Here is a 12,221-nt window from a genome sequence, read left to right as displayed (position 1 = left end):
ATTAGGCCATACTTTGTTAGAATTTGTCAATAAACATCACTGACTTGATTATATTACTGTAAATACTATAATTTTTAGGTTAGGATGTAAATTCCCTGTAAATTATAAAACCAGTCTTTGTAACATTGAGATTGTGCTAGGTATTTGTGATTTCCTTTCTTGTAGTAACATGCCATTTATAGCATATTATTTCTCGTTCTTGTGAGAGGAATTGTACGATGCAACTATTACCTTACTAAACCTATAATGTTCAATGTCAAGTACCCAAAATCATAGTCATGTATCATCAAACTCTATTACCAAAAGTGATAGGTTAGACATTGGATGGGAACATTGCCCTCCTATCAAAGAAAATTGGCAAAATTGTACTTTTGGTTCCCCACTTTTGCTCCAATTTTGCATTTGGTTCCCCGATAATTTAATTCACAAATTTGGTCTCCCTTTTTATAAAATCATGTAATGTTGGTTCCCAAAAGCCTCAATTGGACGTTGACCGCAGTAACGTTGATTGCCACGTGTCAACGTCTGATAGGCATGTGAAACAGTTTGCAATTTTTAACCCTCAGTGGTAATTTTTTTTATTGAAAGAAACCCTAAAAGCAAATCCCTTACAAATCCCTAACCTTAATTAATTATCTTTAATTTATTTTAAATATTATTAAAAACCAAAAAAACTCATTCTAACCCCCCATACCCACTGTTGTCAGCACACACCACAACCACCTTCACCAATTTCACTCGCGACCCTAATCCTTATACCCACCAACAGCTATGAACACAAGAACAACAATGAACACAAAAATAACAATGAACACAAAACAGAGTCACAGCTTAACAGACCCTAACCCTTATACCCCACACCCTTACAATGAAGCCCAAAGGTTGAAGCCCAAGAACCAAATCCTCGGCCTCATAGGGTCTATCCATTAAACATAAGCCGCTCACCATGTACTGGTAGGCCATGCGTTTCACGTGAAGGGAGGAGGAAGTGCGAACAAGGTTATGGAGGTAACCAAAAGCGGCGTCGAAGGCGGTGTGGGAGTTTCGCTTGGAGTGTGAATCGATGAGTTTGCCGTAGAAAAGAACGAGGTCGCGTTGGCATGGCTGTAACTTGGAACTGGCGTTGAAAATGAGGGATTCAGATTGGGAGTGGCGGCCGAGACTGTGGAGGAGGGCGGTGAGTTCGGCGGCGGTGGTGGAGTTCCAGGTGAACCATGGGGCTTGGCTGATTCCTGTGTAAAGCTGCGAGGTGAGGGGAGAGAGGTGGAGGTAGGAGGTGGAAGGGGAAAGGAGGCGGGAGAGAGTGCTGAGAACAACGACGCTTGCAATTGTGGATTTGCTTTTAGGGTTTCTTTGAGAATAAAAAAAAATTACCACTGAGGAATAGAAGTTCAATACCAGGTAAAAGAAATGCAAGCCTTTCCAGGGAATCTCTTAGGCGTTGACATGTGGCAGTCAACGTCTGAGATTAACGGTCAACGTCCAATTGGGGCGTCCAAGACCAAAATTGCAGGAATTTATAAAATCGAGAGACCAAAATTGTGAATGAAATTATCGGGGGACCAAATGCGAAATTGGAGTAAAATTGGGGGGGACCAAAAGTGCAATTTTGCCAAGAAAATTAAACCAAAAAAATTGTTTATAATAACCGTGAAACGAGGAATTACAAAAGGAAAGCGACATCTAAGGGAAAAGAAGGGCAGTGTTTGAAAAATAAGAAGATGAAAAAGAGTGAAGGATTATGAGAAGTGATGCAAGATAAAAAAGAGAGGCTTAAATATGTTTGACAACTCTAATATATACTTGAATTTTGTTTTTGTTTTAAGTCTTGATAAATTTTATCGTTGTTTCGAGTTACTGATATATTAAAAGTTTTGTTTTGAGTTTTTGTCGTCGATTAAGTGATGTGACACTGTTTCAACAACTCTTTCAATATATATCGGTTGTTGGGATGATGTTACGTCATCACTTAACTGATGATAGTTTTGGAAAAAGCTTTTAATATATCAAAGACTAAAAATAACGAAAAAATTTATCAAAGACTCAAAATAAAACTCAGATATATATAAGAGAGCTAAAAGTTATTTAAGCAAAAAAAAATTTAAGTAAAGTATACTTAGCACTCATTGGGGTTTATTTACAACAACTTCCCTTAGAGTACACAATATAATGTTTTTCAAACAACTAAGGGAGGTTAATATAATGTATAAAGATATCAGTGTAAAGTTTTTCAAACAATTAAGGGAATTAGTGTAGAGATAGAAATTGGAGGAATATCACGTGCAATTTAAAAAAAATATGAGGAAATATCAACATAGTTTACTAAAAAAGATTATACATTGGAGGAAGGAGATTTTAGAGGATTAAAAGCTCAAATACCTCTTTAGTAGTTAGTACTGCTAATAAAAGTGCTTTGAAAAGACCTACTGATTGATCAAGTTTGTAGACGACCGAAAACTGTAATTGGGAAAAACCGAAAGAAGAAATTGAAGTATAAACGAGGTTTGTGACTAACAAGCTACAATAAAGGTCCACCAATATATTGCTATGTTTTGGTACCAAGTTGAGATTTCTTTCAACATGATGAAATTGCAAAGCTTTTATGTCATGCTTGTAGCTGTTGGAAGTTTTGGACCGCCTTTAAGACCTCCAAGCTATCATGATATAAGAGTCTCTCTCCTAAAAAAGGAATTGGAGTAATGATGGGTCAAAGGGAACAATTGGCAAGTTTAGCCTATGAAGCACGAGGATGCTTGTTGGGTGGCATTTTCCGTTTCCGGTATTGAACTGGGACGGGACAGGTATAACAAGGAGATGGCATTAATTTCTTGAGTACGACTGACCAGACGGAGATGACAGTGACTTTGTGGGGACCTATTAGTGAAGTGGTGGCATACACGTCCTCACAGTCCAAAATTTTAAAAAAGGAAAAACATAAATTTAAATTAGGGCTTCCAAGATTGCAGCCGATTTCACTCCCTCTCTCCTCTCTTTCACTCTCTTGAATGCGGGTGGAGAGTGCGGACCGGAAGTTCTGCCGTGTGCGCGACGTGCGGCGTACAGCGGCAGCGCGAGCCAGCATCAACAGGAGAACTGCACTCCAGAAGGTTGTGCGGTGGCGGCGTACGGCGTACACGAGCAAGAGAATCGCGCGTGCGAAGCTGGCGGAGTGCGGGTTGACGCAGTGGGAACACGGGTTGACGAGGTGGGAGCGCGGTGGAGAACCACGAGGCACTAGCCAGGTCCAGGTTTGCTTTCACTCTCTCTTTGAATTTTCTTTTTTTTAAGCTTCTATTTGTTGTTATTTGTCAAGGGGAGCAGAAATTGGTGGTTTATGTTAAAAGCCAACAAAAATCAAGAGAATGAAGGTGTCAAAATACTGAAAATAGACGTAAGCCTTGTAATTAACGTTTGAGGGGTGAACTCTGTGGTTGCTAGTGTTGGCTGACTGTGACATACTCATTTTTCTTCAACTGCATTTTGATATGTAGCCTTTGTTTAAATGAGTTTTGATATACTTGGATTTTGTGGTTAGCTACTTTGCTTCTCCTCTTTTGCAATGTCAGTGTCTTTTAGTCTTAAATAATTTAATGTTTTTTTTTTTTGTTTTTTATTAACACTAAACATTGACTTTCAATAATTCTAATGTTGGTCAATGCTCACTCGATGAGCTAGAATCAGAGAATGAGTTGATCACGAGAATGTTGATAATGCTTTATGTTTTATTTTATTGGTTGTTTTAGACATTGAATTAACTTCTTTCTAGTACTTTTTAATGTTAATTTTGCACTTTACACCTTAATGCTTTATTTTGGTAAATCATTGGATTATCTTTAACTTTATAATATGCTAGTGTTGTTACTTATTCTCATGTTTTATAAATTTTTCAGTTCTTTTTTAAATAATAAAAAATATTAAAAAAATTTACCATTTCCTAGCCGTACAGATCTTGAGATTTCTAGATTATCGTTTCTTGTCCCCATCCCTGCACCCGTATATGTTCCCGTCTCCGTTTTGGTGCATCCTAGATAGAGTTTAGGATGTTTTATAATGTCATGCTTGAATAGAAATGAAGAAAAGTATTTGATTAACTTCTTGGTGAACTCTTTTGTCGGGGCAATTCTTACCATGTTAGTTGATGGGTCTAACTTTTTGAAGATAGGAGAAAAATTATTTGAATTGCTTGATTCTATTGCGGAGAAGATTGGAGATGAAAAAGTTGTCCAAGTCATAATGAATAATGGGGGTAATTATGTTCTTGCTAATAAGAAGTTGGAAGAAGAAAGACTCAAAATTTATTGGACTTCTTGTGAAACACATTGCATAGACTTAATGTTGAAGGACATTGGTAAGCTTCCCAATATAAAGAAGACAATACAATGAATAATCTAAATTGTTGACTTTATTTATATCTATTTAAGTACTGAGTTTGTTGAGGTCCTTTACAAACAAAAGGGAGTTAGTGAGACATGCAGTCACTCGATTTACAAGATGCCGCTTTCTTTCCATGGAAAAGATTCACCAAGAGAAAACAAATCTTAGAAAGATGTCAGTCTTAGATGTGTGGAATGCAAACAAGTTGTCAAGGGAGTCAAAGAAACTGGCAGCAAGTAAATTTAGGGGTGGGTAAGTGGGCCGGTCCACCCCGCGTAAGGCCCGCCCGCATAAGTCTGTATTGGCAGCTGACTGGGCCAGTCTGTCCCGCATTCTTACACGGATCAAATAAATTGGTCCACCTCCGTCCCGCGGGTCAAACGCGTCGGTTCGCGGGCCTAGTTTCAAAAGAATTTCAATTTCAATAAAAATACAACACAATCAAATTAAGTTCAATACAAATGTGAATAAAATCTTAACAATTAGTCAATTACGTCAATAAAATAAATAATGTCTTAATAAAAGAAAATCCAAACAATAAATCTAAAATATGAAACATCTCCAACAATAAATGATTCCATATTTGAAGCAATAAAATCCTAATGCGGGCAACCCGCGGACCCCACAAGCCAAACCCGCATAGTCCGTGGGTTAAGTAGGGCGGTCCCAAAAATATGATATAACCATGGACCGTTTAAAAAAATTAGTTCGTTACCCGCACGGGTCTTGCATACCAGTTTATGGACCTGGGTCCGTTTACCCACCCCTAAGTAAATTATGTTGATGTTGAGTTTTTAGGAGAATGTGATGTATATACTTAAAGTCAAGACAGTTCTTGTGAAAGTGCTCCGGCTTGTTGATGGTGAGGGAAAGCCAATTATGAGCCATATATGAAGCAATGGACAAGACAAAGGAAACTATTATGAAGTCTTTTGTTAGTAAACACAAGGATGTGTTTGAAATCATTGATAGAAGATGGAATATTCAGCTTCATCACCCATTACATGCGGTTGTCCACTTTTTGAATGCAGAGTTCTATGACAATCCTCAAATGCAATTTGATAGTGAGGTTATAAGGAGGTTATGTACATGCATCAATAAGTTTGTGGGAAATCTACAGGTGGAGCAGAAGATAATGTTGAAGTTGCACACTTCTAAAATTGTCGGTGATATTGTCATATTAATGAGGAAAACTGTTTCACGAGTAGCAAACAAATCATATACAACTTTTAAACTTCTATTTTTTAAGCCAGTTGCTTCAATACTGTTCAATACATTTTCTTTGGCTTTGTAGCTCAATTCCCAATTTGCAAAAGCTAGCTATAAAGATCTTAAGCTTGATTTTAGTGCATTCAATTGTGAATGTAAATGAAGCGTCTTTGAGCAAATAATCAATTTGCTTTTAAAAGTCAATAATCAATTCCAAATCTTATAATTATTTCTTAATTATTTAAATCAATAATGCATATTATATTGAGAAAAGGAATAGGTTTGAGCATAAATGATTGCATGACTTGATCAATGTCAAGTACAATTAACCTCAATATGATATTGATGAATGTAATGAGTGACTAGTTAGAGAGATGGATGGAGATGAAAGGGATTTTGAGGGACATAATGGAGTTACATGGAGAGATGTTTATAGGACTTCATAGATTGGAGAACCTAGAAGGAAGGAACCTCCAAGTAGAGAAGGTACATAATCTCAAAGAGCTTAGGTACATTGTCCTTCAATCCGTAAGCTTACGGATTGGCCCAATGCCTATAAGGCTTACAAATTGTCCAGTAAGTGGCTCATATGATTTTTTTTTTTAATTTTTTCAAAAATATGTTTTCCAAATTAATTTAAAATTAATGGTTAAGTAGGAATTGAACTTGTGACTTTTAAGTTATTAGCACCACAATCTAGCCAACTAAATTAATAGGCCAATTATGTTATAAAATAATTAATGTCGCTATATATTGCACTAAAATTTCTAATGCACATGTAAATTTACACAATAAATTTTGAGATAATTAATTTTGATCTAGTAATTAATTTGTTTACATATATGAATTGTAAATGGAACCTATGATTTTTATTTAAAATCTATATATATAAAAAAAATACATTATTAGATCAAAATTAATTGTAATAAGGTCAAAAAATACATTAGTAACCGTATTTACAATTTTTATTTCCGTATTATATTGCTCAATACGTTTACGGATAATTTTACTAATTTCATCTGCACGAATGATTACCATGAAAATTTCTTAATTTTATTTTTTTAGAATATAATAACACCTATACTCTATTTTATAATAGAAAGACTAATTAGTTATTTTTTCTTTCATCGTCCATTTACAATTTATATATGTAAACAAATTAATTATTGGATCAAAATTAATTATCATAGTGTAAATTTACATGTGCATTAAATATATATTTAAAGTTTTAGTGTTATATATAACGATATTAATTATTTTATAATATAATTAATTTATTAGTTTAGTTGATTAAAAAAAAAAGTATGGTACACGTAGCAATGGTGCACGTAGCAATTCCCGAGAAAGAATTGCCAAATGCCCAAATGTGACCAATAGAAGTTGGACCCGGACTTTCCTGAAACATTGTCTCGTAGACAAATATGTACTTTTCTCAATGGCTCAATACTCCTCGAGCTCAAAGCCTCTTTATTCCCATCCTCGTAGCACCGTCTCTGTCTGTATGACTAACATACTGTATTGATGAACTTTAGGAAAACAGAATGATTGCAATCTTGATTGACAAACTTTCAATCGCTAGTTTAAAAATAAGTTATCAATAGTTCAAGTATTTTTGAATCTTTATTAAGTTGTGTTTATGAGGGGTGTAAAATATAAAATTCTAAGCTAAGAATAATAAAGTTTGAAAATAACATATACAAATTCAATGTAATTCATAGAGATAAACTAGTATGACAAAAAAAAAAAGGCTTTCAACAGCACACGGGCATCATTTCCTTGGCCACCATTATTGAGCTTTAGCTCCTTTAGGGCTTGAATCAAAACATTTTGACAAGGTGATATACTGCTTCCTATGACTCTAATCAAGGGCATTTGGGAGTCTGAATATTTACTTCTTTTACTCTAATTTTTTTTCCAGCTAATTTATCTCCCTTTTCTATGTACATTGCAGGTGGCTACATTATTTGATATATACTAATGCCACTATGCCAGGGACAGAAGTCAATCATATCTGTCATTATCCGATCATTAAGGATATCTGGAAGTCATTGATGACCTAACAACTCAAATTAGTGACAAAAATCCATAATATTGTGAATTCATCTACTTTTCTTTTTCTTTCTTTGGATAGGCTGAGATGCTAATTAATAATAGTATTATGTTATTATAAAAACATGTGACAAGTCACTTGGGTGTCAATGTAACTATTATGTTATTAGTTAATGTTGTTTCTAGATAGAAATAATTAAAACTGTTAAAAAAAGAAAATTATAAGGATAAAAAGAAGTTTAGAGATTAAAAATAAAAATTTGAAAAAGTTTAGGAATTAAAAAAAAATCAAACCCTTTAATTATTACGGTTTGGAACTATCATATTTAATTTTTGAAATCTTTATGACGCTAATCTTATTCATGATGGTAACTATATATAGTAATCATGATGATATAAAAAGTAAACTTAAATGAAGTATTAATCATAAGATAATGATAATTCACGTATAGGTGGTGACATGGCAGATATGAGACATGTAGTATAAGAGAATGGGGAAAGAAAAAGAGACATCGGCTAAAAATGACCAAAAGGAAGCAGCATTAATGAACTTTGTTTCAAACTTGATAAAGCATTAACAGAGATATATAGCACCAATTTGAACAACCATATACAAATTGAAATTGAAACTCCAAATATAATCACAGGTGATCTCTCTACTCAGTGAGGTAGACATTGAAATGCAGGATGGTGTCCACCCCATCTGTGGTGTGCTGGTCCTCCTTGAGAAGAGTCTCAAGTGAAGCATACCCTCTAGCATTCTCATACTTGCCAGTCCCACCAATCACTGCTACCTCAGATTCTGATGAAGCTGTCCTATGAATCCCAAAGAGATTGATACTGTCATCCACCAAATCATGATGTTCATGTTCACCACCATGCACCAAAACTGTCAGCAAAATGGTCTGGCTAGTACCATCCAATGAACTTGCCAAGTAGAACCCTTGTGCCTTTCCAATCACAGCAGAATCAAGCTCGTGCCCTTCTGTCAACTGGTCATCGATGACGGTCACGGACCCGAACATGAGCTTCTGGATGGTGAATCCTGCAGGGAGGTTACCTGCTGAGACAAATGGCTGGTTGTTGCTGCCAGTGACAGTGTTGCTGGTGCCACTGTTCTTGAAGACAGTGGAGGATTGTGCACCACTTAGGCCTACAAGGTTTGGGAGATTGTTGTTGGTGATGATGCCGTTGAGCTTGGGGTTTACCAGTGGGATTCCTCCAGTGATTGGGAAGAGGTTGTTGTTGAGCTTCGAGAATGGTAGGCCAGTCACATCAGTGTTGGCCACTATTCCTGCAACCACTCTTGCTGATGGACGTGACCCTCCAAGGATGTCATGCATGAAGAAAGAGAATGATGCTTCTTTTGCCACAGGGTTTGGTGTCACTGGTGCTGCATTATCTGGAACTGGTGGCTCTACTTCATTATCATCTTCATCTCCAGAGTCTTCTGTAGTACCACCAGGGTTTACGGTGCTGGCGGCTGCCGGTGTTTGCCCACTTGCCGAAGTGGTGGCAGGGCCAACCTGCTACCATACTTGTATTAGATCCGATACAGTATACGTACCCACGTAAAATATATAATTATAATTTTGCAAATCCAAATTAATAACATACTTCTAGGACATTACTGAAAATGAAATGAAAATTATAAATCATGGTCTCATATCTAATTGTATTAGATTTTCTTAGCATTTTTAAAGGCATGGATACTTTACATATATGTATCGATAAAGTATCCAAGAGTATAGATAGTATCTGATGTGTTTCGTAGCCTACCTGTGATGTGGTGGTGGTTGCAGGTGTTTGGCCAGGTGGCAAAGTGGTGGTGACTGGACCTGTTGTGAGTGAAGGATTGACAGCTCCAGGTGCTGGTAGAATGCCTATGGCTTGGGGTTGGGATTCCACTTCATCTAGGATCCTTGCAGAGTTTGCAATAAAAAGGGTTGGGGTTAGGAATAAGAGGCAGAGGATAGCCTTGCAAGTGTTGCCCCAATTGTGTAGGAAAATGTTGGCCATTTTACACACAATAACTTATACTTGAGTGGTGATGTATTTTACTGTGATTTGAGAGGAAGATTTTGCTGTTGATGAAGCTGATTTCGGGTTGTGTTATATACACTCACACGTACAACTGGAGGGTATGTATTTCATCTTTACGTGGAGCTGATACAATATTTGGTCAACTTAAAAGTGGAAAGAAAAACTATAAAGGAGTGGTTGGATTTTGGTCTGTTATGGGTTTTTTTTTGGTTAAAACAACTCCTCATCAATTAGTATTGGTATTTGTTGCTAACAGAACTACATGATTAAAGTTATTACATTGCTCAATGCTGAGATAAACAATTGGATGCTCATGTAAAGCTACGTATATAAAAGTTGTATTTGGAGCGGGTGATACAAGATTCCAGTAGCCATTTAGTCTTGTAACACATCATTGGCAAGGGATACTATTAGATTGTAATTTCCTAAAGAAATGAAGTTAGTCAAGCTACCAAAATCAGATGCAATTAATTTACAATTCCCACTAACAAAAAAGTTGGTTTCCAGTAAAAAATATAAACGCAAGGTGTCCTAACATATATAGCATAAAAGATGTTTCCAGTGCTGAAAGTTGAGTCATTTTTTTCTCAGGGATTATAGTTATAAATCGGACAGTAGTAGGGATTATAGTTATAAATCGGACAGTAGTAGGTGATTCTCCTTTTAATTTCAACCAGCAACAGTGAAAATGAGGTTGAAAGTTAGATGAAAATTTTCGTCCTTACATTTAACTTTTAGATTTATTTTTTTACATGAAAAATTATATTTATATTTTTATGCGATAAAAAGTTTACAAATTAGTTTCCAAAATTATAATGGTATGGAGTTTTTTTTTCATGTAAGGACCAAAAGTAAATGTATCAAAATATATATAGAGACGAAAATATATATTTTTTCACGTAAGAATAAAATAGAACATAATTGATATAGTGATTAAAAAGAAAAATATTGTCAAATAATTTTTTGATGCAGAAAACAAAAAGTAAAGTTTTAACATGTAGGGGTTAGAATAAAAATAATGTCAGGTTTAGGAATAGAGTTTTTAATTTAATCGACATATAATTTTCAATAGTTCAATTTGAGCATAGCAAAAAACTTTTAAGAGTGGTTTACTTGGGCTATGAGAATGGAGACCAACTTGGATACACCATATCATTGGGAAGCTATATTGCCAAGCAACTCCACGATAGCCCAAATCAAGATTAGAAGGCCAGAAAAATGAGGAAGTCAAAAGGGAAGGCGTGTTTGTTTGTTGCTGTTTCATTAACTTTCTTCATCTAAATCATGTCACTCATTAGCAAAAGCAATATGGAATTATCTCTAAATCATGTTACTTTGAATGTTAAAAACCCTATAAAAATATATGTTATTTTTAGTTTTTAATGTTATTAAGTTACAATTTTTTTATCTATAAGAATTGAATACAATATCAAAGTTTTATAATACTTATACACTTTACTCAATCAATTGAGTTGGACTCCTTATATTCATAATTTTATTTTATAATTATTTAAATATTATTGTTATTTTTTACCAAAAAAATTATTATTATTTTATTAATACCAGTTCAATCACTTAATCTTAAGTGCTTGGATACTAGTTCAGTTTTGAGAACACTGGTTAGAATTAAATTCTCATTGAAGAAAAAATAATTAAATTATTTCATTCTTGTTTGATATAACAGAACTTTAGTTTGCACTTGAAATTGTTACAATATGACCCAATGGATAAAAACAAAATGAAAATAAAAATAGGGATGATGATCCTTTTGCAAAAGTGTCTCAAACATATTTTTGCACTCACGGTGAAAATTAATTTTACATTATCGGTGTATAATTTTTTTTCTCTATTTTTTTTAATTGATGTAGAGAATGATGAATGAATAGATGATTATTTTACACGGTCATCCAATTATTAAACATATCCAGTGTAAAACTTTATGTACCTATAATCCTTTTTTTCTATTTTTTTTTTAAATTTATGTAGAGAAGGATGGATGGATAGATTATCAACAAATGGATTTCTTTGTAATCCCTATCTGTCACCGACAATGTTTATTGAGAAGTTTGTTAACCCTAGCTAGCTAGCATCTATTAATTTTGCCAATTTTGCTCTGCGTATTTAACGGTGTAGGGTGCCATTGATTTGATAGGGGATCTTTGTCGATGCCAGCAATTCCCCTCTTTTTCTTTAGCACCAAGCAGGCAATTGCTATTGTTGATCTGCTTTTAGCTTTCAAAAAAAGTAAATGCTATATAGGAACCTGTTTTCAAAGTCGCACATCAATGTTTCACGTAGGTAACTATTAAAACGCAAAGCAGAAAAGTGCAGTAATTGTTTTCTTATTCACCAACTGGTGCATGAAAGAGTTGCTTGTGGAAAAAAATAAACACTACATATTTTTTTCCAGTGTAGCAGTAATGGAAACAGCTCGTGAGTGGGTTTAGGCTTTGATTTTGTTGTACCTGTATTGTGGTACTATCATGCAAGTACCCTTTGATCAATTAGAAGTACTGTTCATTTTTAGATAATCTTCTTAAGAGTCC

The 12,221-nt window shown here is 34.8% G+C and overlaps 1 protein-coding gene and 1 long non-coding RNA gene across 2 annotated transcripts; one reads left to right on the top strand and one right to left on the bottom strand.

The window, feature by feature from the left end:
* Positions 1 to 2,016: 2,016 nt before the first annotated feature.
* On the top strand, positions 2,017 to 7,801 carry LOC114422825. The gene is made up of 2 exons (XR_003668747.1): positions 2,017 to 3,248; positions 7,535 to 7,801. It is a non-coding gene; the product is annotated as an uncharacterized LOC114422825 (long non-coding RNA).
* Positions 7,802 to 8,149: 348 nt separating this feature from the next.
* On the bottom strand, positions 8,150 to 9,735 carry LOC114423887 (dirigent protein 9-like). The gene is made up of 2 exons (XM_028390798.1): positions 9,412 to 9,735; positions 8,150 to 9,158 (listed from the first exon to the last, which is right to left on the bottom strand). Exons 1-2 carry the CDS (start codon positions 9,649 to 9,651, stop codon positions 8,289 to 8,291), a joined length of 1,110 nt encoding a protein of 369 aa, XP_028246599.1. The 5' UTR covers positions 9,652 to 9,735; the 3' UTR covers positions 8,150 to 8,288.
* Positions 9,736 to 12,221: the final 2,486 nt, after the last annotated feature.

Source organism: Glycine soja, chromosome 8 (genome assembly GCF_004193775.1).
Source record: "Glycine soja cultivar W05 chromosome 8, ASM419377v2, whole genome shotgun sequence".
Taxonomy (NCBI): Eukaryota; Viridiplantae; Streptophyta; class Magnoliopsida; order Fabales; family Fabaceae; genus Glycine; species Glycine soja.
This window is presented reverse-complemented; position numbering and strand designations above follow the sequence as displayed.

Coding starts and splice junctions, on each gene's coding strand:
- LOC114423887 (XM_028390798.1), bottom strand. CDS start 9,651: ATGGCCAACATTTTCCTACACAATTGGGGCAACACTTGCAAGGCTATC. Junction 9,159..9,411: donor CAACCACCACCACATCACAG/GTAGGCTACGAA, acceptor GTATGGTAGCAG/GTTGGCCCTGCCACCACTTC.